This window comes from Perca flavescens, chromosome 24 (genome assembly GCF_004354835.1).
Source record: "Perca flavescens isolate YP-PL-M2 chromosome 24, PFLA_1.0, whole genome shotgun sequence".
Classification (NCBI taxonomy): Eukaryota; Metazoa; Chordata; class Actinopteri; order Perciformes; family Percidae; genus Perca; species Perca flavescens.
The window spans coordinates 8834231-8859894 of NC_041354.1; the positions used below are offsets into that span (position 1 = coordinate 8834231).

General features: G+C 42.0%; 3 protein-coding genes across 8 annotated transcripts in view; 2 read left to right on the forward strand and 1 right to left on the reverse strand.

The window, feature by feature from the left end:
* Positions 1–6852: 6852 nt before the first annotated feature.
* On the forward strand, positions 6853–10278 carry cenpl (centromere protein L). Of its 2 annotated transcripts, none has more exons than XM_028572246.1 (5): positions 6853–6936; positions 8052–8226; positions 8340–8594; positions 9109–9681; positions 9826–10278. In XM_028572246.1, the coding sequence occupies exons 1-5, from the start codon at positions 6917–6919 to the stop codon at positions 9898–9900; spliced, it is 1098 nt and encodes a 365-aa protein (XP_028428047.1). In that variant the 5' UTR covers positions 6853–6916; the 3' UTR covers positions 9901–10278. The 2 variants fall into 2 exon arrangements, with proteins under 2 accessions (XP_028428047.1, XP_028428048.1); XM_028572247.1 differs by having other exon boundaries at positions 8343–8594.
* A 532-nt stretch (positions 10279–10810) lies between these two features.
* Positions 10811–16490, reverse strand: LOC114551162 (FUN14 domain-containing protein 1). Of its 4 annotated transcripts, none has more exons than XM_028572303.1 (5): positions 15931–16490; positions 15248–15413; positions 14211–14286; positions 12989–13123; positions 10811–12189 (listed from the first exon to the last, which is right to left on the reverse strand). In XM_028572303.1, exons 1-5 carry the CDS (start codon positions 15953–15955, stop codon positions 12112–12114), a joined length of 480 nt encoding a protein of 159 aa, XP_028428104.1. In that variant the 5' UTR covers positions 15956–16490; the 3' UTR covers positions 10811–12111. The 4 variants fall into 4 exon arrangements, with proteins under 4 accessions (XP_028428104.1, XP_028428105.1, XP_028428102.1 ...); XM_028572304.1 differs by having other exon boundaries at positions 12995–13123; positions 15931–16482; XM_028572301.1 differs by lacking the exon at positions 15931–16490 and adding an exon at positions 15537–15920 and having other exon boundaries at positions 12995–13123.
* A 52-nt stretch (positions 16491–16542) lies between these two features.
* LOC114551161 (histone demethylase UTY) overlaps positions 16543–25664 on the forward strand; it is a 31961-nt gene continuing 22839 nt past the window's right edge. For both annotated transcript variants that reach the window (XM_028572298.1, XM_028572299.1), the window contains exons 1-5: positions 16543–17063; positions 17201–17264; positions 24726–24834; positions 25035–25084; positions 25579–25637. In XM_028572298.1, coding sequence (XP_028428099.1) covers positions 16885–17063; positions 17201–17264; positions 24726–24834; positions 25035–25084; positions 25579–25637 — 461 coding nt within the window. In that variant the 5' untranslated portion in view covers positions 16543–16884. The remainder of the gene's footprint in view (positions 17064–17200; positions 17265–24725; positions 24835–25034; positions 25085–25578; positions 25638–25664) is intronic.

Below are 25664 nucleotides of genomic sequence, written 5' to 3' on the forward strand. Positions count from 1 at the left end.
GCTAAAGGTCCCTGGTTCAATCCTGGGATTTGGAAGCATTATTTTGGCGACAAATGTTTAGTTTGTAACTAAATTCCCTATGAGGTTCCTTCGGAACCCATACGTTTTACCAATGGTTGATTGTTTACTAAATGGATGACTGGACGGACACACTGTCCACAGGGAGTTGATGACGGGACGTTGCGGCAGTGGTTCTCCTCAATGTGGAAGGACCTCGGAGCAGCTCTGCTGGGCCATTTCTGTCTCTCTCTGCAGCAACAGTTGATCTTTTTAGTTTTCCAGTGAACAGCTGGTATGGAAAGTTGCTGTTTTCTGAAATGTCTGTCGTTTTTTCGGGATGTTTTGTTTTCTTCGTAACAGCCACCCCATTCTGTGCTTTTTCCTGAAATAGCTCAGTTGGGAAAGTGTTAGACTGAAGATCAAAAGGTTTCTGGTTCAATCCTGGGATTTGGCAGTATTGTACTGTTCTGTTGGCGCCACATTGTTAGCAATGCTGGTCCTGTTTTGGTTTCTGCGTAATGGGCACCACATTTGTCACTTCAGTCTGGAAATAGCTCAGTTAGGAGAGCATTGAACTGAAAAGCTAAAGGTTGTTGGTTCAATCCTGGGATTTGGCAGCATTGGTTTGGTGTTTTGCCGAAAAATGTTTAGGTTGTCACTAAATTCCCTATGAGGTTCCATTGGAAGCCACCACATTCTGCATTTTAGTCTGGAAATAGCTCACTTAGGAGATCGTTAGACTGAAGAGCTAAAGGTCCCTGGTTTAATCCTGGGATTTGGCAGCATTGCTTTGGCGACAAATGTTTAGTTTGTCACTAAATTCCCTATGAGGTTCCGTTGGAAGCCACCACATTCTGCATTTTAGTCTGGAAATAGCTCACTTAGGAGATCGTTAGACTGAAGAGCTAAAGGACCCTGGTTTAATCCTGGGATTTGGCAGCATTGCTTTGGCGACAAATGTTTAGTTTGTCACTAAATTCCCTATGAGGTTCCGTTGGAACCCACCACGTTTTGCATTTCAGTCTGGAAATAGGTCAGTTAGGAGAGCATTAGACTAAAAAGCTAAAGGTCTCTGGTTCAATTCTGGGATTTGGCAGCATTGGGTTGGTGTTTTGGCGACAAATGTTTAGAAATGCTAGTTCAGTTTGTCACTAAATTCTCTATGAGGTTCTGTTGGAACCCATACGTTTTACCAGTGTTTTTTTGTTTACTAAATGGATGACTGGACGGAGACACTGTCCACAGGGAGTTGATGACGGAACGTTGCAGCAGTGGTTCTCCCCGATTTGGAAGGACCACGGAGCAGCTCTGCTGGGCCATTTCTGTCTCTCTCTGCAGCAACAGTTGAACTTTTTAGTTTTCCAGTGAACAGCCCCCCCTAATGGTGTGTGGAAAGTTGCTGTTTTCTGAAATGTGTCGTTTTTTCAAGATGTTTTGTTTTCATCGTAACTGCCACCCCGTTCTGTGCTTTTTGCTGATATAGCTCAGTTGGGAGAGCGTTAGCCTGAAGATCAAAAGGTCACTGGTTCAATCAAGGGATTCGGCAGCATTGGTCTGTTGTGTTGGCGACACATAGTTAGCAATGCTGGTCTTGTTTTGGTTTCTGCCTGATGGGCACCACGTTTTTCACTTTAGTCTGGAAATAGCTCAGTTAGGAGACCGTTAGATTGAAGAGCTAAAGGTCCCTGGTTCTGCAGCAACAGTTGATCTTTTTAGTTTTCCAGCGAACAGCCTGTTCTGTTGGCGACACATAGTTAGCAATGCTGGTCCTTTTTTGGTTTCTGCCTGATGGGCACCATGTTTTTCACTTTAGTCTGGAAATAGCTCAGTTAGGAGAGCGTTAGACTGAAGATATAAAGGTCTCTGGATCAATCCTGGGATGTGGCAGCATTGTTTTGGCGACAAATGTTTAGTAGGTTGTTACTAAATTCCCTATGAGGTTCAGTTGGAACCCACCATGTTTTGCATTTCAGTCTGGAAATAGCTCAGTTAGGAGACTGTTAGACTGAAGAGCTAAAGGTCCCTGGTTCAATCCTGGGATTTGGCAGCATTGTTTTGGCGACAAATGTTTAGTTTGTAACTAAATTCCCTATGAGGTTCCTTCGGAACCCATACGTTTTACCAATGGTTGATTGTTTACTAAATGGATGACTGGACGGACACACTGTCCACAGGGAGTTGATGACGGGATGTTGCGGCAGTGGTTCTCCTCGATGTGGAAGGACCTCGGAGCAGCTCTGCTGGGCCATTTCTGTCTCTCTCCGCAGCAACAGTTAATCTTTTTAGTTTTCCAGCGAACAGCCCCCCCTAATGGTGTGTTTTCTGAAATGTCTGTCGTTTTTTGAAGATGCGACACATTTTGCATTTCAGTCTGGAAATAGCTCAGTTAGGAGACTGTTAGACTGAAGAGCTAAAGGTTCCTGGTTCAATCCTGGGATTTGGCAACATTTTTTTTGGCGACAAATGTTTAGTTTGTCACTAAATTCCCTATGAGGTTCCGTTGGAACCCACCATGTTTTGCATTTCAGTCTGGAAATAGCTCAGTTAGGAGACCGTTAGATTGAAGAGCTAAAGGTCCCTGGTTCTGCAGCAACAGTTGATCTTTTTAGTTTTCCAGCGAACAGCCTGTTCTGTTGGCGACACATAGTTAGCAATGCTGGTCCTGTTTTGGTTTCTGCCTGATGGGCACCATGTTTTTCACTTTAGTCTGGAAATAACTCAGTTAGGAGAGCGTTAAACTGAAGATCAAAAGGTTTCTGGTTCAATCCTGGGATTTGGCAGCATTGTTTTGGCGACAATTTTTTAGTTTGTCACTAAATTCCCTATGAGGTTCCGTTGGAACCCACCACATTCTTGCATTTCAGTCTGGAAATAGCTCATTTAGGAGACCATTAGACTGAAAAGCTAAAGGTCTCTGGTTCAATCCTGGGATTTGGCAGCATTGGATTGGTGTTTTGGCGACAAATGTTTAGAAATGCTAGTCCAGTTTGTCACTAAATTCCCTATGAGGTTCTGTTGGAACCCATACGTTTACCAGTGGTTTTTTGTTTACTAAATGGATAACTGGATGGAGACACTGTCCACAGGGAGTTGATGACGGAACGTTGCAGCAGTGGTTCTCCCCGATTTGGAAGGACCACGGAGCAGCTCTGCTGGGCCATTTCTGTCTCTCTCTGCAGCAACAGTTGAACTTTTTAGTTTTCCAGCGAACAGCCCCCCCTAATGGTGTGTTGAAAGTTGCTGTTTTCTGAAATGTCTGTCGTTTTTTCAAGATGTTTTGTTTTCATCGTAACTGCCACCCCGTTCTGTGCTTTTTGCTGATGTAGCTCAGTTGGGAGAGTGCTAGCCTGAAGATCAAAAGGTCACTGGTTCAATCAAGGGATTCGGCAGCATTGGACTCTTCTGTTGGCGACACATAGTTAGCAATGCTGGTCCTGTTTTGGTTTCTGCCTGATGGGCACCATGTTTTTCACTTTAGTCTGGAAATAGCTCAGTTAGGAGAGCGTTAGACTGAAGATATGAAAGTCCCTGGATCAATCCTGGGATGTGGCAGCAGTTTTTTGGCGACAAATGTTTAGTTTGTCACAAAATTCCCTATGAGGTTCTGTTGGAACCCACCACAGTTGGCATTTCACTCTGGAAATAGCTCACTTAGGAGACCATTAGACTGAAGAGCTGAAGGTTCTTGGTTCAGTCCTGGGATTTGGCACTATTGGATTGGCATTTTGGCGACAAATGTTTAGAAATGCTAGTCTAGTTTGTCACTAAATTCCCTATGAGGTTCCGTTGGAACCCATACGTTTTACCAATGGTCGATTGTTTACTAAATGGATGACTGGACGGACACACTGTCCACAGGGAGTTGATGACGGAATGTTGCGGTAGTGGTTCTCCTCGATGTGGAAGGACCTCGGAGCAGCTCTGCTGGGCCATTTCTGTCTCTCTCTGCAGCAACAGGTAACGTTTTGTGTTATTCCCGCGAACATGCCCCTAATGGTATGTAGAAAGTTGTTGTTTTCTGAAATGTTTTCTTTTCCACCTGATGGGCATCACGTTTCATTATTTTGTGCTGAAATAGCTCAGTTGGGAGAGTGTTAGACTGAAGCTCCAGAGGTCTAAAGGTGGCTCGTTCAATCCTTAGTTTCAGCAGCATTGGACCGGTGTTTTGGGGACACATGGTTAGAATTGCTGGTCTGGGGGTTGTGTCTAGCTCACACTGTAAGAGCGCTTTCCCCATATTGGCTGAGTCTTGCATCTGCGAGGGTTCTAATCTGCCTTTCTGTGTCTCATTCCCCCCTTTCCCGTCTATCAATTGTTACAGTACAATAAAGGGAAATTGCTCCAAAAACATAGAAATGGTGGTCTGGTTTGTCACTAAATTTCATATGAAGTTTTGTTGGAAACCCATGTGTTTTACCATTGGTTGTTTATTTACTAAACTAGTGCAGTGCCCGTTGAAAATGTTTGGAACAGGCCGGTTGCTTGGCCTGTGGTATTGTTGCTTGTAGAAGTCTATAAAAACCAAATTGTAACCCAACATTACTTTCAAACCACTTAATATGCTACTCTATAGCCTACTACTGACTTACAGTGTAGGCTACTTCTACATCAGAGGAAGACATTGTACTACTATATTTACCTGACAGAGAACGCTGCAGATTCAGAATGTAATCACAAAATATCACAATGAAAATGTGGAGTAATCAGACATCAGCCTCATGGACTCATGGCAGTGTGCTACCCAACTGGCCCAATATGAGAGCTAATCAGCACATATCTGCATTCATCAACCACTAGAACCGGGCCGTGTGTATGCACTCGCAGAGAGAGAGAGAGAGAGAGAGAGAGAGAGAGAGAGAGAGGGAGAGAGACGTTGTGTCATATGATTGTTAACAAATTTAACACTTCAGCAGAGGTGCTCATTTTCATACAGGTTTAGTGGCTTGATGGTTAGTGGTGAAGTAGGGGATTTAATTAACCCGACCCAGGGTGAGTCTGATGATTTTCTTGCATGGCACAGCGCTGGGAAGGAATAATCTCCAAGATTACGTTATGTTCTGCCAGCTCACAGAAATTTAATACAATAGCAGGAAAAGAGTCCCCCTGCTGTTTTAAAGTGTTCTGCATGCTGCATCTGCATGTGATGTGCAGGTTACCTTCCCCCCAAACACGCCCCCAAACATGGACACACTTATATACAGATACATCTCACTTTGTAAGATAGATAGCCTGCATCACGCTCTGTCTGCCACTTGTTGTCTGTAGCTGATTGTGCTTTGCATGTGTGGGATCATGAAACGTCCTTAAATTCTGGAATTGTCGTTTGTTTTTTCAAAGTTAAAGACAGTCCAAAGTAGAGCAACTTTGCACATTATTGTGGGCCTGAGGTGTATGTCACATTTTAGCTGCCAAAGCTCCGCTGCTCTCTGTCTCTGGTCCTCAGTGTGAGAGGGGGAGTGGCCAGCGGCTAGAGCAGCAAAGCCAAATGTGTGGTTCTTTTACCTATATATTTAACAATATCTTTTGCATTTCTAATCCAAACAAAGTCAAACTTGGCACCGCACTTACTCGTGCCCATAGCAAGACACTTGTCAAGTTTGAAATCCATCGGACTAACGGTTCGAGAAATATGCACATAACACACAAACAGACAGACAGATAGACAGACAGACAGACGGACAGACGGACAGACGGACAGACAGACAGAAAGACAGACATTCCTGCAATTTATAGATAGATAGATAGATAGATAGATGGCAGTGTATGTGTATTAAACAGCCCTTCATTCAATACATAGGTAGCGTACTTTCAAAACATTCACATGCACAAACACTTAGACACAGGCTCACACAAATATAAGATAAGGGCAAATGCAAGACAAGGAAAAAAGAAATATGGAGAAAGTATATGCTTAAAAAGAGAAAGCGAAAAGACAAATAAAAAGAAAATAGGGAAGCACCATACATGGGGAGAGAATAAAAGGAAAGGGCACAGTTTCCATGGTAACAGGGAGGGGAACGGTTACATTTGTTGCATATGAAACTGGCAGCAAGTGAAACATGCTCACACACCAATACAAATACACACTTTTTTTCACTTAGGAGGATGTTGAATTGGTTTGTTTTCTTTTCAGGCTGTATAATACTGTATAAAATTAGTATATGACTGTCCTATAAATTCACTTATCTGTTTTGTGATATTGAGGTGTTATCTGGTACAAGAAGGGGAGCACTAAATGTAGAAAAAGTTGGACATTTAATCTGCTCAATTTGTGCACAATTGCAGCCACGAAGAGGCAAACAGAAACAACAAGGCAGTCTGGCAGCTACTCAATTTGCAACATGTGAAACATCTACACTAAGTGCCTTACAGAGTTTTAGATTTAACTTAAATTTTTATATTTCACCCATTCAAAATTCTCTTTTTATTCCCATATTTTCTTAATTTTCTTTTGGAGTCAGACATGTCACAGATCGATACGTTTATTAGAACACTGTTAAACTTCCAATCACTGACTCTGCAAAACGTTGATAATGTATTAAATGCAACAGAACATAGAGTATTTGATTTATCAATGTTGAAATGTGTGGTGTTTCTGGTATAATAATAAAAACAATACAATTATTTTTGCATAAAATCAGATTGCCATGATCAATACATTGTTTTATTGTCTTATTATGCTTATTCTTTCTTTTCACTCGCTTTTTCTCTCTCACTTCCCCTTTCATTTTATATTTCATTTAACACATTTTATATTTGATTTAATGTCAAAAATGTGTTCGGAAAAAAATTAAAAATAAAACCACTTCCTGTTTGGATTGATGTGATTGGCCGATTCTAACCGCGCAGACTCCTGGGAAAGCGCGATGTTTAAATTTGTTTCCGGTTTCTTTCTGCTTCGGCCGAAACCCCAAACATGGAGCAACATCATAACAGGTAACCTGCACCTCTTTCTACTTTTTACTAAAAATATTGTTTTATAAAGTATGTTTCCGTTCGCAAACAACAAAAGCAGCACATTATTGTGAACCGTGTTTTACGGATCTTCTAGCACCAGTGCTTGCCATTCTCTTCCGTATGAAGAGACTGTCTCGCCAAATATCATTCAATAATCGCCTAGTTTAATGTTGTCTTGCTTTTCATGAAAGGTACCAATCTGGTCCAATGATACACGACATTTTACGAATCGTTTGCTTTCACTTGTCAATTCGGCAAGTATCCTTTTCCCAAGGGAGTGCTGTACTAAATCTAAATGTCACATTTTATGTCTGTTTCTCCTCTTATTCTCACAATGGTTGTCAGACAAAATACTAGTACTTAAGCTGTATTCAATTCTACTGACAAAGTGTGGCTTTATCTAATGTTTAGTTTTTATTTATTTATAGTAGTTAGTTTCTCTTTGCTATGTTATTGCAAAAACAAAGCCTTAGCAGATCTTCGCTCTGTATGCTTGTTGCTGCTGCTTTTGTTTAAAAAAAAACAACAACAACAACAACATTAATTCAAGTGGGACCAAGTGATCGTTTAGTAATACTGCATCCAAAATATATCTTTGGAGTATCCAATATTCACCCATGTGGGAATTGACAGGTAATATAAACATATGTGATTTTATCATGAAAGTTGAACATGGTCACTACAACTTTACACATAGGAAGGGTCTTTTCATCACAGTCTCGATTATTTGTGTCACACTTAAGCTATATAAAGAGCACTACAATGACTATTTGCTGTTCAGGCCCCTCAGCTGTGGAACTCCCTGTTGAGAGATCTCAGGCATCCAAACACAGTGGCTTCTTTTTAATCTCATTTTAAGACTCACTTTGGCATTGTATTTATTGCTATTATTGTTGTATTATTATTGTTGTTGAATTTTAATTGTATTTATATTTTAAATATGGATCTTGTTTTTATTTGTTTATACTTTTTTACTTTTGGATCTTTTAAAAAGTGCTATACACATAAAGTTATTATCTGTTATTATCTGCATTACTAACTGTAAAGATAAACACCGGATAAAGCTGACGTGATGGTCTGTTTATGATTCCCAGTGTGACCAGGACTCCCCTCAACAGTGTTGTAGTTCAGAGGAGGAGCAGAAGTAAGAGCTACAGGCTGTCGTACCGCAGCTGCTTAGGTGCGGCTTCACGTCTCGGCTTAACTCCAGCCTTGACAGCACGGAGGCTCAACACAAGCAGAAGGGCTCCAAAGCCACACAATATCACTGTGAGTCAGCCAAGGCCATTGTTCTCCATGTTTTTTTTAATGCCATTAAACAAATGGAATCAATAGCAACACAGAATGCTCATCTTCTCTATCCTCTCCTTTCCTTGTCAAAGGAGAAGGTGGATGCGGCGCAGCTGACCTTACTAGTGAAAACGGAGTGGCAGCTGTCGTACGTTACTCCTCTCTATCAGTTCAGGCACAACCAGCTGAAAAGCTACTCCAGGCAGCTCTCAGCATTTATTGCTGCAGAGAAGCAGCAAGGTATAGCAGTGGAGGTGGAGGGACCACAGAAAGCCTTCAGAGTCTCTTTCTCTTTGGTGCAGGGGTTGACTGAGTCGGATGACGATGCCGAGACTGTCCTCGTACAGGTAAGCGCAGGATTCTGTCGAGCTGAGAGAAGCTTTTCATGCTCATGGTGTCCATTTTTTCCCCTCAGTGTTATTGCCTGAAAGGGTTTTTCTAATATCCAAAGCCAATCTCAGCCATGTGGCTATGTGGTGCAAAGTTGGATTTTGAAGCATACAAACAAGACATGGATTTCATTAAAATTGTTGTTGTGATATGTTCTACAGCATTCACTTGAGAATTACATGGGTTTAATTATTGATCACTAAATTAGTTTAGATGGCTTACAGCTGTCTACGGTTTTGAAAAATCACATTTAATTGTGGGTAGTATGTCATATTTTTGCAACAAAACTAAATTAAAAATGGAATGTGTTTAATCTTACACTTCCTATGAATAAAAAAAAAAAAAAAAAAAAAAAAAAAGCATGGGCTTGAATGGTATTTATACGTTTTGGATCTTGAGTATGCCTTGTGTCCTCTTCGTGAAACTGAAACCGCATGTTGCTGTGTCTAACTGTTCCCTTTCCCACCACAGATCTACTCGAAGCCAGTGTTTGCCAGGCAGGACGAGCCACAGAAGCCAGTATGGAGCGGCTGGCTGACCTGCATCAACGGCAACCCTGAATACCTGGGCTCACTTCCAAAGGACTTCATCTGTCTGCCGCTCTTCGGCAGCAGCGGGGCCGAGGGTCTCACTACTTTGGTCAAATCCTGGTTCCAGCAGTCCTTTGACTGCTGCTTTGGCCCTCTGGAAATCAGCCACACTAGCCTACAATGGCTGATGGCATTATGGACTAACTGCCACAATGAGTACAGCATTCAGCACCTCAAAATGATTTGGACCCTTCCAGCTGTGCCGCCGCTGCAGGTCACCTACACGGTTAACTCAGAAGATGCCTGGGAGCTGTGGGGCAGTGTGCGGAAAGGGAAAGGGGGAGGAGGGGAGGAGGCGGAGGAGGAGAGTAGTATCGACATTGAGGAGGTGAGACGGTTCATGCAGGGGCTGCAGAGCCACTTCTACAGACACTTCAGGTTGGATCTGTCAGCGGGAAGCCTCAACCAGGTCTCCACAGCCCTGGGCTCAGCAAAGTACAGCGGCAGGATCAAGGTACCGTCTGACACAAACAGCTGTTCTCATGAGAGAGAGGTTTTTCATAAGACCCTTGTCTTTTTTTTTTTATTTATAATGGAGTCTTTCAACACACACAGCAAATGTAATTGTTATACTAATGTTTGTTTCCTTTCATTTCAGATCTCCAACAGCAGATACATGATCACCACCCTGACTCTACTGACGGAGTGTGCCCTCCTCAAAATGCCCATCTGAGTGACAGATTTAAGATATGGAAAGACTGCAAATGCAGATTGCTTTTTGTGTGTGTTTTTAAACCTCTTTTCAAAGCACGGAATCATTTTTCACAATATTGTCTTTAATGAAAGCACAAGTCATATTCTGGCTATTTTTTTTCCTCTTATTTTCCTGCATCAAACTGCAATACAGGAAATATTGTGGCCATAATAATGACTGAGTATTGAGGAAAAAGTTCCCTGTTTACCATGTTGTCTGCTGTGCTGGCAAACATGCGTAGGTTCCACCTTTTTATTGTAAATGAACAATAATTAAGTAACTATACCATATATATTCTTGTCTAGCTGTTTATATATTTTGTGTCATTTATAGTTGTAAATAAAAAGGAAAAAAGGTTGTTTGACTGGTGCATGATGAAATAATCGTTGGAGGGAAATCCAACACTCTGCAGCTGTGGCCGATGCTTTTATCTGTGGGTCCACGCATGCAGATGCATACATATTTTCACTAACTGAAATCTAGAGGCTGTCACACATGTATATTTTTACTTCCATTTTGATCTGGCTTGCTTGGGTTTTGCCCTCTACTGTGGGTTTTCATTCATCTGGGCTGCAATTAATGATGCTCATTCATATTTCATCGTTCAGTCAAAAAGTGAAAAGTCAAGATATACTTAGTTTACAATATTTGTTTACTATTCTCAGAACCGTTTAATTTTAGGTCACTCAACTAAAGGTTCTCGCTCTACATTAATTCATTTTGCCCTTTTACACCATCAAATTTGACAAGCTTATCAAATTCAGTTGCCGTTGAAATGGCCAGATGTTGCAACCTCCCCCCAAACTGCATAAAGATAAATACATAACTTGACAGTAATCTGCTTTAAGCAGTTATCCCACCCCCAAAAAAGAAAAACAAAACATTTGTTCAAAACAAAATCAGGCAACTTTATTTTAAAAGACACCCAACCAAATTCATATACAGCTCAGATAACAAAATGACATTAAATAGATACAATGTAGGATAATAAGCATAGAAAATAAATGCCAGTTGGAGACATAACAAGCTCCCTCCCAAAAAAACAAACATTGTAACTGTATATTGCACTGGTAGAAAAAGGCAAAAAAACAAAATAAGCAACTTGTGATCAACTTAAGTGGACTCCTATGTGTGGATGTCCTATCTAGATAACGTGAATGTGCACGACTCGGCAGCATCTCTGTTGCGTTATTGCTACACTGACACTACTAAATGCACAATGACAATAGCGAGAGCGTAGGAGTCACAATAAGCTGCTCCATTATGCTCTGTAATGACGGGACTGATTTTACTTTCGCTGTCTAGCTCCTGACGGTGGTAATTAGGGTACAGAAGATGCTCATCCCGTCATTAAAGGGCATTGTTGGGTTGAGGATTATGGAAATAAAAGATCTCTATTTAATCTTTTTTTTGTAGGAGATGTTAAGTCAGAACATTCGCAGATTCACATTTAGTTGTGATTTCTGCTCATGATATGTGTTGTATATAAATTCAGAGTGGGAAAATAACTTTGTTTTAAACCCCGAGCCAATGTGACAAACTTTAAAAACTAAATTGTGTTTGCTTACATGCTTAAATTGCACATAAACGTCACAGCTACTTTAAAACTGTACTAGACTGGGGGATGGTGTTAACTTCCCACTCTGCTGCCTTCCATGTTTATATAACATTTACCCTTGTGTGGGTATATGTACCTTCACACACTCTCTCTCTCACACACACACACACACACACACACACACACACACACATTTATAACAATCTGAGATCAGTGTCCACCAGGCGAATTCACGAGGGGATGGGCAATCTAAATCAGAGTTTAAAAAGCAACGAGGAAGCTGTGCTAGTTTGTGGCAGCTTGACATGTTCAGCACTCTGGCAAAGATCCAGTATGGGTCCCACAGAACAAAGTCTTCACAGTATAACCCACTCCAATTCCCTACTCAACCAACACACACACAAATGTGCACAAAATCCTCCAAAAAGGAAATAATTAGATGGGATTGTGTAAAACAGGGGGGAGTAGAACACAGTTAATACCACTGTCACAACAGATCATGCTTTAAGGTTCAACATAGCTCCCCCCCAACGTTCAGTTCATTAAAAAAGTAAATCAATGCATATATGAGGCTGAGAGGAAGGTGACCTATGTAGTGATGCGATTCACAGTGAGTTGAGGCAGCAGCAGCTTTAGGAGGCCAAACCCAGAAAGAAGCCACCGACGAACCCGCTGGACAAGACGATGTTCCTTTTTATAAAGTCTGTGGCCTGCGCAGGAGGTAAGAGACGGAGAATGAGTTGATAAGGGCTTAAAAGCGGCACCCTGTATTAACCAGTGAACAGGTGTTAACTGTTAGAAATAAAACAGAGAGTAAGCCTAGTCTGGATTAGAAAATGTAAAACTAATCTTGTGCATGTTAAAACCATTTTATATATACCTGAGAATGGATACAACAACTACCATTTCTCTTAAGCTGGTTTCACACCACCGCGCGGCAACCACCCTGACAAAACCAACCTGCAAGAGCATTTCCCAAAAAAGAAAAGTGTTCTTTTAAAGTGGTGCATGCTGCTCGGCGGTTACCGCCAGAAGTTCAGCACGGTGAACTCTGGAGGGCGTGGCAGAATCCGTGCACGTTTTGCGTGGGCGGCAACCGCTTCTCACCCCCCCCAACCGCCATGGTTAAAACTGCTTTCCCTCTGTTGCCCTCCCCTTATTGAAATGACTGGAGGTGGTGAGTTACCGTGTGCTGGTGTGAAAAGACCCTTTAAGCCTGTGTGTCACAGCTAGTGGGTGTAGCATGGCTAACGGTCCACTAGAGGGCACTGCTTAACAGATTAAGAAATAAACCTCCCCACCAAAACCAGGACATCAAGCCAGACACATGCATTTAGTTTGAATTAATTACATGTCAGAAGTACGCTGGCTGTGAGTGTTTTTTTTCTAGTATAAAAAAAAAAGTATACAATACAACTCAGAGAGGTTTGATTCAGTTTTAGCAACAGTCAATTAAGATTTGACAAAAAAAAAAAGCGTGAAACAAAGAGCAAGCTTGGTTGCAGGTACCTTTACCTCCTCAATGAATGTGTTTATTTCAGGGGCTGCTTTGTTTGCTTTCTTCTTCAGGTGCTTCTTTGCTTTGTTCACATCCTTCTCCACCTTCTTCCAATCCACCTGCACGTAGCCACTATGATTGGCAATCTGTGGGGGGGGGGGTAGATCATTTGGAAATATTTAATGATGCTTTAATTTGTGCTGCATTTGTTTTGGTCCCAGCTTTCCACTAAACAGAGTTTCCCTGTGCTGTATTGCATCACCGTCTGGTTTATGGTGTGTATTATTGAGACCCTGTTTGCAAAACAAAACAAAATTTATTGGTCATAACCAAAGGGTAGGGTCAGAAGCTACAGCTTATATAAGGCCCCCCCTTGTCACACATTTTTAAAACAAATCAAAACATGCCTACATCTACCTACATACATACCCACAGACATACATACATAAATACACACCTACATATACCCATTAAGGGTCAGTGCTTATATACATTACAACTGCCACCTTAAGGTAAATAATATTATAATGATGACAACCATAATGGTAATGATGTTCATCATCAACATGATTATCCACCTTCGCACACAATTATATTACTCAATTTCTATACTTATCTAGTAACATGTCTTTGAACCCTTTATGCAATACAAAAAAAAAACATTCAAATTTCATTAAAAAAGACACAGGTGATCCTGTCCCTGAAATCTAACTTTAGAAAAGGTTACGGCCTTCTATGAGTAATCACTGGTGACTAGCTCTGCAGGTCAAATAATTTTTTTGCATTTAAAAAAGGATGATGTATGATGCATCAGCCAGACTGTATAAATAAATATTCAGGCAACATTTAGCCCAGGAAGATGTTTTCCTGACCTTGATATAAATTAAAAAAAAAAAAAAAAAAAAAAAAAAACGCTCATTTGTGTGTTCAGCCTGTGAATCAAGTCTACTGGCAGCATCCGGTCTAATCTACTTGTAAAAAGGTTACAAGAACACAAAATAATACACTGATAGCGTTGCGACACCCAATAGGCATCCAGATGGCCTGCGCCCATCTAGAGCCAGCTAACACACAATGCTAATCTTTCTGCTGCAGAGAGGAGACGTGCTGAGTGTCCTGCTGTACAGCTGGCATCTTCAGTTGTCAAAATGGGAATTTTACAAAGGATGCACTTTTTGATGCAGTAATTATCTAATAACTAGGGCTACATAAATAGTGGTATGGTACTCTTACCTGTAAAAGAAGAAACCCTCCTCCAACAGCAGTAGCAGCTATCTTCCCAACCCGCTGGAAGAGGTAACCAGCACACCTGCATGTGTTGAGAGGAAGGGAGTAGCATCCATTACACGTGCAGCGTTTCGCCTACCATTATAAGGCTTAGGTGCAGCACCAAAGCCGTTTTGAGGACCACCTAAGCTGAATGATTGTCCAATCAATGTGAGCAAAACTAAACTAACTCAACACAAAACTAACTAAAGGACTTTTCTCAGAACTAATGGGTGTAATTGGTCCCAAGTGGACTTCTTTAGCAAGTTTTGTCTTTGAGCTTTTTGAGTGTTATTTATTTATTTATTTATTATCTGCTCTAGCTTTTCCAACTTTTAGACACAGATATGGTTATATAATAATGATCCAAAGTAATGTGAAATTAAATTTTTTTTTTATTGAAAAACTTTTCTTGAGGGAGGACCCCTAAACCCCCCCACCAAATATGTGCACATAAGTCTTCCACAAACCTAGGAAAACACTGACATGTGCACTCAGACATGTAGCATGCATCATGCAGCCTTGGCTGTAAGATCTTTTCAGACAATCTGTTTTACCAATAATAGTTCCTCAAGCATCATTAAATTAAAGGTGCTCTAAGCGATGTTGGGTGACGGCACTTCTTGCTGACGTTCGAAGTATTTTCAAACAAAACGAGGCTAGCTCGCACTCCCTCCTCCTCATCCTCCCTTCTGTGCTTCCGCGCACTAACCCCGAAACCCCCACCCCCAAATCCTTCTTGTCGGTTATTGGCTGGAACGCTGGAAGACTGTTATGTTTGGTGGTGCAGGTTGGCACAGTTTGTTTTTGTTGCCGTTTGTGGAGCCTGGGCTGTCTACAGAGACTGCCTTTTTTTACAGTGTGTTCAGGGGACAGGCAACTCGCAGATAGTGAGGAGATGTTTGTTGTATGTGACAAAAAATGCTTAGAGCACCTTTAAGTCAGTCAGGCGTAAAGTTGGGACAGTATTTAAGTCTCTGTTGTTACAGATACTCATGCCTTACCATCCAGTCACCCCTCCCATCGCGATCTGGGTGGCCACAGAATACTTCTCTGCAATCGGGCCGGAGTTGCTCCCAAACACCCTACTCCACCACTGGTGCCTCCGGGCATATTCTGTCAGGTCCACAACCTCATAAACCTCCTCTTCACTCTCTGGGTCGTCCTGACCTGTTACGACAAAGTAACGTATGAAGTTAAAAAAATCAAATACTTTAGATGTAGTGCCACTGGCCGTTCATAATAAAGGGGTTCATATGCACACTAAATGGCACTTAACCTCACTCACTTCACCTCTTGTTTCCATTCCAAACATTGATGAGCACTTCATTTACGGTGGTGTTTAAAAATGACAGCGCCCTGTCTGGCTGTTCAAACCCCACAACGTAAAAGCAACCCTTCAGATCTATTGTGCTTACTGTTAAGGGCAGTTCAGCTACTACAGACTGTGAATGCTGCTCGTTTGTTCTGTGTAAATTACTTGGGAAGCTAATATTAGCTGGCTAGCGTCAAATGGCTACCAATACAATATCGTGCACGTAAACTGTTATCGGTTTCCTTTTTTGGATTATTTTACGCATCGAAGTCAAGACCACATCCCAATTTCATTATCGTTCGCGGAAAACGTTCTAAATTCTATATTCATTAGGGTAATAGCGCCGTATTTATAACAAACAAAATCACCAACCTTCTCTATGATCCACCGTCGCCATTTTGGAGAGAGTGGTTATGTCACCAGGATGTTGACATTACTAAACCACGCCCACACTGTGATGCTCTGCCACGTCAATTAAAATGCTTTGATCTCGCTTGATTAGGCTCAGCAATTTAGCAGCGTTATTACTAAAATGCTACAACTTTTTCTTCGGATGAGGAAGATTTCTAGGAATTATTATGGGACTGGAAAAGTGCAAACAGAGGATACACGGTGAAAAAGGCTCAGAATGAATGATGCATTGCAGTCATCGTTTAAGCGGTCTGTAAGGAAAAACGGTCAACTGACTCCCAAGTGTCAATCTAGTTTTATTTACAATATATGGTGTCAATACATATTACTGAATACGACATGATAATTTGTCATGTGGAAATTATTGCATTTCTCAGGAAAAGTATAACATTTTACTTTAATGCACATGGGTGACAGACACATTCATAGAATAAATACTTCTGAGTATGCTTCCAGAATAATCGTGATATAAAAGATGAGTGGTTTGCAGGGAGAAAATGAGTATTTAAGATTAAAGAATGATATACCAGGGAAGTCATATGGTGGGGATGCGAACGTTCCTATTGGCTAAAGAGGGGGGAGAGGGCGTGGCTAAAGCGGCGCGTGGGTTCGCTTGGGTGACACAATTATAACAACTTTATCTTCGCGGCCGAAACGCATTTTATTGTGAAATAGTCACATCTTAGATACTGTACTCAGTTATTCGCATTCAAATAGCGGTGGAATATCACTTTGTAATGAAAAATGTGACGTTTGAGGAGCTACCCGGAGAGCGCGTCTGTCCCCCCGAAAGGATTTACTATATCGAATCGCATCTTTTCATCCTGGGAAAAAGTTTTTGATCATTTTGTTTTCTCCGGTTTTTCTTCTTTGATTCGGCGGAGGAAACCGTTTGTCCCCGCGTCGCGATTTTCCATGCAATCGTGCGGTGTGTCGCTCGCCGCTGCTGCCTGCGCTGCTGCTCGGAGTCTCGGCTCGGCTTCTTGTAGTGGTGATGAGGGAAAGAAAATGGCGGCGGGAAAAGCGAGTGAAACAGAGGAGGACTTTCCGACACTGACAGCCCAGGAGAGGGATAGTTTGGCCGGGATCGACAGGTCGGAATAGTAACCCCGTGCACTTACACTAACGCACACTTTGAAAATGTATTGTTTTCTTTCCTTGCATGTCGAAAATGTTTGTGAGCCGCTCTGCAAGTGATTCTGAGCCGCCTATGTTGTCTTCTTGCTTGCAGCTCACTGTTTGGATTTCAGAAGCTTCATGAAGATGGCGCCAGAACGAAGGCCTTGTTGATGAAGGTAGTGAATCTAACTGGATGTATTTTACAATAAAGCAGCACCCTGATCCCAGGGATTCACTCCAACCACTCAACTACCATGCATAGTGAATTTGCTCTCAAAGTAGCAAGCCAGCCTGAATGCAAGTGGCCCACTTGCTTGGGAGACCAAGGCCAGCTAGCCCCAGCCCCTCTTTTAGCCAGTCAGCTAGCCTGCTAGGTAGCTACTCTCATCCGATGAACAGCGACCCTGCACCTGCGGCTACGCGGTGTCGCTAGCCAAGATACATGTTAGCAAAGTAGCTATTGCTCTCTTGATGTATCTAGCTTGTTAACGGTAACATATGTCAGTGTTTGCTAGGCAGCCGCCCTTCCCTGTTAGCTAAATAGCTAACGTTATTCCTTGCAGCGTATCCTTGTGTACGCAATTGTACCACCAGCAACACAACGTCGTCACGGTTTTGTGTAGCACATTGATTACTGGAAACCTTGCACTTAAATGAGAAAAGTTTTCTGTCGTTCGGAGATTGTTTTATTGCAAACATTATACTCTCACGTCCAACCTAAAACACACAAGTACCTTTATGTGGCTACAACTGTTACAACGTTTGTGAAAGTTACGTTGTAGCCTTCTTCAGGGTGCACCAAATACAGCCGTTTACGGTATTTGGTAACGCTAGCTAGTGCTTGTAGCATTTGCATTGATCTAGTGTCTTGGCCACATTCTGTTAGGTTGTTTTTGTGACATTGCATTGCTCCACGTAATGCACTTAAGTGCATAATCTGGTCGTTTTCGTTTGTAGTCGGTGTGAACGAGTTGACAAACGTTACGAGTAACGTTAATGGCTGGCTGCCTGTCCAAGATGGCGGGACATGGCGGAGTGACACCGATGGCTATATAACCCATTTGATATGAATATATTGCTCCGAATCGTGTGTGTGTTGCTCAAGTGTGTCTTGAGTTTCCTTTCGGGTCTTTGCTCTTTGTTAAATTGTGTTCCTCTTGCCGACCTAAGTGGTGTCGGGCTCCTTTGTTTACAGTTTTTATTGCCCCCTGTTTGGCTCTGCATGTGCTCTCGGACTTGAAAGCTACATGTTAAACAGGCTCAGTCTACCTGTACACAACACACTGCTGGGCTAACGAAGAACAAAGCCCTCGCTTGTGATTTTTAATCTTGAACAGAGGATGATGTAGAGAAGATGATGCAGTTGACAGCTCATGGTTTCAGGGACCATCCGCAAATCTGCTCGCTAGGTGGTGTGGGATACCTAGGAAGTGGGACTACTCCTCTGGCATTAGCTGCACAGAAACAGCCGAAAGCTCTGGTGTACCATAGTATGCTGAAGAAAACAATTTTAAACCGAGTACTAACTGATGCAATGGTTTGAACACACGCACAATATGTAGAAGTGTTTCATATGCCTTTTTTGGTAATCTTGCCATTAAAAACTGTTTACCTGCTCTGTTGAAAACCCCACCCTGTCATAAAAAGGGTCTCTTTTGTCATGAACCCTTTGGAATTGGTGCACGTTATGGGTCATACTTAGTTTATTTTGTGCCTTACGCAGTGAATGTGATGCTGGTGACAATGGTGCTTAGGGTGGCAGTAACATTTGACACTCTCATAAGACATATCTTTCTCCATACTTAGTGTCTGTTGCCAGACTTTCCTGTTACAGTCATACTCTTGTACACCCTGGTATAAATACTAGGGTTGGGCATCGTTTAGATTTTAACGATTCTTATTCCAATTCCGATTCTTCCTTTCGATTCTGGTTCTTATTGATTCCAAATCTTTGAGTGGTGGAGTTGAAACGGGTCACATGCTTATTTCACAAATAAGAGGAAAGTTTTATTTTGATTCAAAGGTGGGTTGCAGTTTGACAAGGCTTTTTCAATGTAAAATAAAGCCACACTAGAGCGCTGCTTACTGTGCTCCAAGGCTGCAACACAACAAGCGCCTGACCGCTACAGAAACCAAAACATCCATCCATCCAAAACTTGCGCATGTTAAATTTGGAACCCATGATCAGATTTGAAACCAAATCCTCCAAACGATTCCAATAAAGAATCGATTCCGATGGAATCGTAATTTTTGAAACGATTCCAAGTAGGAATCGGTTCTCGATGCCCAACCCTAATGAATACACACAGGTCCTATGGTCACTTGCCCAGTCCAGTTAAATAACTCCCAGCCTCAGGTGTCTCTGTGTGAAGGGTATTGCAGCCAGATAGCAACACCAGTCCGATATGTCAGGTAGTTAACATGGCTGAATGATTGGTCATCGGGGCAGACACTGACTTTACTAAACAAAGTATCTGCAAAATGTGACTGATCTACACTAAATACTGTACTCGGGCAGTGTTGTTAAAACATTGTAACAGTGCAATTTTACAAACCTCTACGCAATCATATAGAGCACATTATGGAAATTGCTGTTTTGTTAGGTCTACATTGTAGGGCCGCTATATTAGTTATTTTTGCTTTTTTATTTTTCCCCAAAGGCAAACAAAACCATAAGCTGAAAGCCGAAAAGCGCACTAAGTTTTACTTTGCTTCAATAAAGGCTTTCTGCATGTGTTAAGATTCCATACCTGCCTCAGACACATTGACTCATTGAATAGTTGTCTTCTGCACCCCCCTGAGAAATGGCTTATGAAAACAAAATGGCAAATTAACCAGAATTTGGCCTTACAAATAATTAACCTCAACTACATCTATCTCCAATGTCGGATATTCTGTATTTGTGTCTGCTGAGAATTAGTTGCATAAACTGTCTCATTTTATAACTGTTAAGAGATGTCTCCTCATAGTTTATTTGTTTTGATTGACTACCCTGTCTGGCACTTTGGCCACAGCGTTGCACGCACTGTTACCGGGGATTTCCACTGGATGCGTAACAGCTGCGGACCGGCTCCGCTGCGTGCCGGCTACGTGCTCCGCTGTCCGTCAATACCCACCGGGTCCGGATGTGTTGCGGAATGGCTGCGGCCGTGACTGACAGCTGTAGTCACGAGGACCCACAAGTTCTCGCGAATTCGGGTAGAATAGAACCACAAAAGCAACAACAGTTTGTTTCCATTCAGAGGAGTAGAGGGGAAACGACTCTGTGATGTGTTTTCAAGGTGTAGTGCAGGGAAATATGATCAGTCGTGAGCACGGTGTATTTTATTTTGAAAATTAACCGGATATTTATTTTATTTATGTGCTCGACTTCCTGTCCCGCACTATCTGCCGTGTGCTGAATTGCTGCGGAGCTCTCCGTCGTCCGTCAAAAATGGAAGCTCTGCGTATCTGCTCCGGAGGGCTGCGGACTGAAGGAACTGGGACGGAGTCGGGACGCAGACGTTCCGCAGTCTGTGGAAATACACAGATTGACTTTAATGGAAACCTAATGACTCCGTCGAAGTTCCGTCGACGTTCCGCAGACGTTCCGCATCCAGTGGAAATAGCCGGTTACTCTAGATCCACCTGCAGTTAACTGGATTTAACATTTCTAGTAACTAGGTTGCAATGACGTAAACTTAGAATAACTAGACAGGAGAACATTTTTAATGTAAGTGTGCTCCCATTTTTATTTTCTACATGTGAGAATATCTGTATTGGTGATCATTTTTTAGTTTTTCATCTCATCCTTTTTTGCGCTAAACTGCGGCACCTTTTGCAGCTGTGGCTGACTTCTGCTGATTAGTTAAGAGAGGTCATTTACAGAGGACAGTATTTCCCATGGGGATTATTCAAGTAAAAAACAACTTACCATTTGCACAAGTTGACTTTGGTGCTCTGTAAATTGAACAGCAAGCCTGTTCTTGGACTTGGGTCGTGCTGCTGATGTAGCATGAAACAGAATCATTGTGTTGCGTTGAGGTTATGCACTAGGTTGAGCTCAGTTAGGGAACACATGATGCATGGACTTACCTGGCCTTTCTTGCAAAGCTAACATGAAATAAAGGGACAGTGTCCCCTGTGTGTAAGGGTGGGCAATATAGATATCCTGTATCATGGATATCCTATCTATACTTTGTGGCTAATCCAGGGAAGTAAATGCGTGACAAAATTGTAAAGTAAATGCATGGCAGAAAATGTATGAAGATCCAATATTGATATAAACAGTTGTTTAGACTACTTGTAGATCCTGCTCATTGGTTGGCAACACTGTCTACAATGGCCTCATACACTCACAGATATGAATGGGATACTGTATGGTAGAAACCGTATGGCGAAATATCTGACAATTGAGAGTATGTATATCACCCAGTCATGCAGGGTGGAATGACACCCCATAGTCCCCAATGATTCTTAAATAATGCTGCCTAGCCTGTTCTTTTTTTGTGTTTGCTCTAGTTCTCAACTCATATTAGGAAGTCTAATAGCTAATGTAAACCGTGTTTGCATTATTGGTTTTAGTCTGTCTATAAGGCTGTGCATATTTTCCAAGTCAACCTAGATATATTCTCTTAGATATTGCCTTGATACCTCAGAAGAACTATGTGACCCTCACAGGCTATGTACGTATCCACCGTACCATGCTACTGTCGTGCACCTCCCTCAAAAAAATGTAACTACACATAGAGCCGCAAAAACTGATTGGTCAGCTTGTGCTTCCTCTTACAAGTTTCCAATGCTGGTGCAGATTGTTGATAGTGAAGAAAACATGAAGGAAGGCGAGGAAAGGCTCGGTAATCTGCTGCTTGTCATTAACTCCTATCTAGCAAAACCCATCTCTACTGCAAACCTTGTGCTCACCACAATCGCTGCTCTCTTGCACACTCAATGAAAAAAGGTAAACACAGCTTGCGCTCGTGGTAATAGTAGCAGACTCCTACTCAGTAATGAGATGCTTCCAGCCTTCAGGGCAGTTTTATTACACATTGCAATTATTTAATAAAGGCAAAATTACGATGTCAAAAGGTTGACATTGCTCAACCTTAACATAATGCATTCATTCATGTCTGCTTTCTAACTCTCCTCCCATATATTGTATGTTTGCCACAGAAATGACACAATGTTGAAGCGTTAACCCCAAATCATCTGTAATGAGGAAGTGTGTGTGTGTGTGTGTGTGTGTGTGTGTGTGTGTGTGTGTGTGTGTGTGTGTGTGTGTGTGTGTGTGTGTGTGTGTGTGTGTGTGTGTACGGTTGTGTTCATGAGACTGCACTGGCTTCTGAGTTGAATTTAATAAATCTCCATGTCCATCACTTTACTTGTTTAGCTTCAGTGAGTTTGTCTCTTTCTGTCATGGTATTTGTTTCTGCATCTGCTGCATGTTTTCTTGGCTAAATACTTTACTTTTCAGTCTCCTGATAACAATATAAAATAACTACTTGATTATGTAAGTGCTTCTTAAGGCAGCTACACACCGGGCCGATAATCGGCCGTTTGACAGTCTGGCGAGGTTGGCGACTCGAGTCTGTTCCGCGCCGTCGGCCGTCCGAGGGGCCGTCGGCCTTCATTTTGGCCGACCTGACGTGTTCAGTTGGAGACAGGGCATTCGGGACTCACCCGGAAATGGCGAGCGGAATGAGCGTGAATAGAGTCTCTCAAAATCTGATAAATCTTTTAAACTGACCTTTTGTTGAGCTGAAATGAAGACAGATTCAGCAACTGCATGGCCTATTTCTCGCTTAAAATGTTTATTTTAGTACAATATGAGATCGTATTCTGAACAAGCCGCCATGACAGTCTGGCTTTGAATTTCCGGAGAAAACAAACCCACGTGACGCGTTCGTCCAGTCAGCTGCCGGTTTTCATTTTTTGGGCAACAATACAGATTAGCGCCGCCTGCCGTTATGGAGACTGGAGTATTAAATCTCGTCTCTTCGGTGTGCTTTTCTGATCAGTCCGACTGGCTTTTCTGCCGATGGTTGGCCATCTGGTTGGTGTGTAACTGCCTTTTAGACATGACGATGCTACTCACCAAAGGGAAATGTCCGGTCTTCTGTGTTGTGGAGGTCAAAGGTGATCGTGTGTGTGTGTGTGTGTGTGTGTGTGTGTGTGTGTGTGTGTGTATTGTGGGTGATATATGGAACATACTTGATGTATTGCAGCTTCTTCTATGTGGGATATAGTAAATGACTATATCGCTAACATTGAGTATGAATTGTCATGAAAGTTTTTTTTTTTTTTTTAAAGCCGCTGACAAACCCACTCCCCTGGCCATCTAGACCACTGTCCTAGGCGCGTGTGTGTGGTTTTGTATGTAGAGGGAAGCAGGGAATAGGGAGAGAGCGAAGGAAGGTAAACGCCAAAGCAAGTTTATACATGGGTACTGGTGATTGTAGCAGTGTTCTTGCACAATGGCCTACCCGATCCAGATTGTTAGACCACACTTTATTGGTGATCTCTAGCGTGAGTCCGAGAATCATCGATAAAGTGAACGGACTTGAAACAAATCAGCAGGTTACTAAGACATAAGTATCGTGATGATATCGTATTGTGAGGCCTCTGGTGATTCCCACCCCTAATAAATATAAACACGAATGTTTTAATGCAGACATATGTTGCAGTGACTACTCATTTTATTATACTGGTGTGATTGTATGCATCAAGGGTTAAATTGAACATTAATGAAGTGCTTTAGAGGAGATTTCAAAATATTGATGTGTGTATCTCCATACTGCCTAGAAGTACTGCGATAATATATATATATATTTTTTTTGGTTTATGTACCTCCTTTTTTTATTTGTTACTTTCCATACTTATCTGTACTTATTTCTGTTGTGTATCTTATCTACACTATACTTATACACCCACTACTTCAAGCCTGTTTTTAAGTATTTGATAAAAACGCTTACCAATGTTTAAAAATAAACATTGGTTTGGCCCTTGTACTAAATTAAGATCTTGTTGCATGGCGTCCATATCACAGGCAGCAGCAACTTTTGTATCTCTTTTTATCAGGACAGAAAGATCTATAATATAAGTCAACAACAACAACTCCAACAACAACAGAAAGCCCTAAGCACATGGTGACCTCTAGCTCACCCGGTAGTGTGCGCCCCATGTGGGATGAGTCCTTGGCAGTGGCCGGGCTCTTATCCGACTCGCGGCCCTTTCTCCCATATTTCCTGTGTGTCTCCACTATCTAATACAAATGCTTTTTAAAAAAAAAAAAAGGCACCCCAAAAATAATCTTTAAAAAGAAAAATAGCCTTAAGCACTACTCCTTATCTACAGCAAACCTCATTCCAGTCAGTTAGTGTAGGGCAGATATGTATCTGCTGGGAAAAAAAACGCGAGTCAACTTAGCCAGAATTAGGGAGCTGACGTCAGCCATGCTGTGACTTTCAAAAGTTCTGAATGATTTGTTCTCTCTCTCTAGTTCCCTGCTTCCCCCCCCACCCCCCCTTGTTTTTTTTTTTTTTAATATAATGCAGACATGGACGATGCATGTTTTTCCCAACCTCTCGCAGGCACTGTGCATGTATGCATATCTCACAGACACACAGGGTAGAGACAAATGGTTGTTGTGTTCTCCACAGGCTGTTCGCTGCTACGATTCGCTCATCCTTAAGGCCGAGGGCAAAGTGGAGCCTGAGTTATTCTGCCAGCTAGGCCTCTTCAACCTCCTCTTAGAGGATTACCCGAAAGGTGAGTAATCTCTCCTCTTCACATCCAAGTGGTTTGTAGAGTCATCCTTTCCTCACATGATTTTGTTCAGAGACCCGGTGCGTGAATCTGGAGACATGCTGTTGGTTCCATTCTAGCTCGACCTAAATGCTGACTGCCCACTTTCCACGTTAGTGGTGGCATTGATAAATCCTCAGCTTCACTCTCCTCTTTATTTACAGCATTATCGGCATACCAGAGGTACTACAGTTTACAGTCAGACTACTGGAAGGTGAGACACACAAACACACGTGCCTGCATGCTCTCGTTTTCATTCAGTTAGTGATACTATCACGCCCTTTCTATTACACACACACACACACACACACACACACACACACACACACACACACACACACACACACTCTTGCTTTCTTTCCTACACATTCATTTGCTCACACACAGGAAGCATGTATCTCAGTTTGGTTACATGCTGGCGTAAAATGCGGTTTCAGGTTTCGTGTCAGATTCATTTTGTGCTTCTTTCCTGTTTAGTTGACACTTTGCGGTGAGATTAATAGCTAGTTATTGGTTGTTCTGATTACTGAACCACGTAGCTGCAAGGTTATGTAAAGGTGTATGGCTTTTGTTTACAAGAACACATACTGTATCCGAGACGTTTGATGACATTTTGAACTTTGTTTCTTTGTTGGTCTTATAAATATGTATAATGTCTTTTTTATTATTTTTGTCCTAATGGCTTGCACCTCTTTCCATCCCACCCAGAATGCAGCCTTTCTGTATGGCCTGGGAATGGTCTACTTCCACTATAATGCCTTTCAGTGGTGAGTACCAACTATCATTGTGGAAAA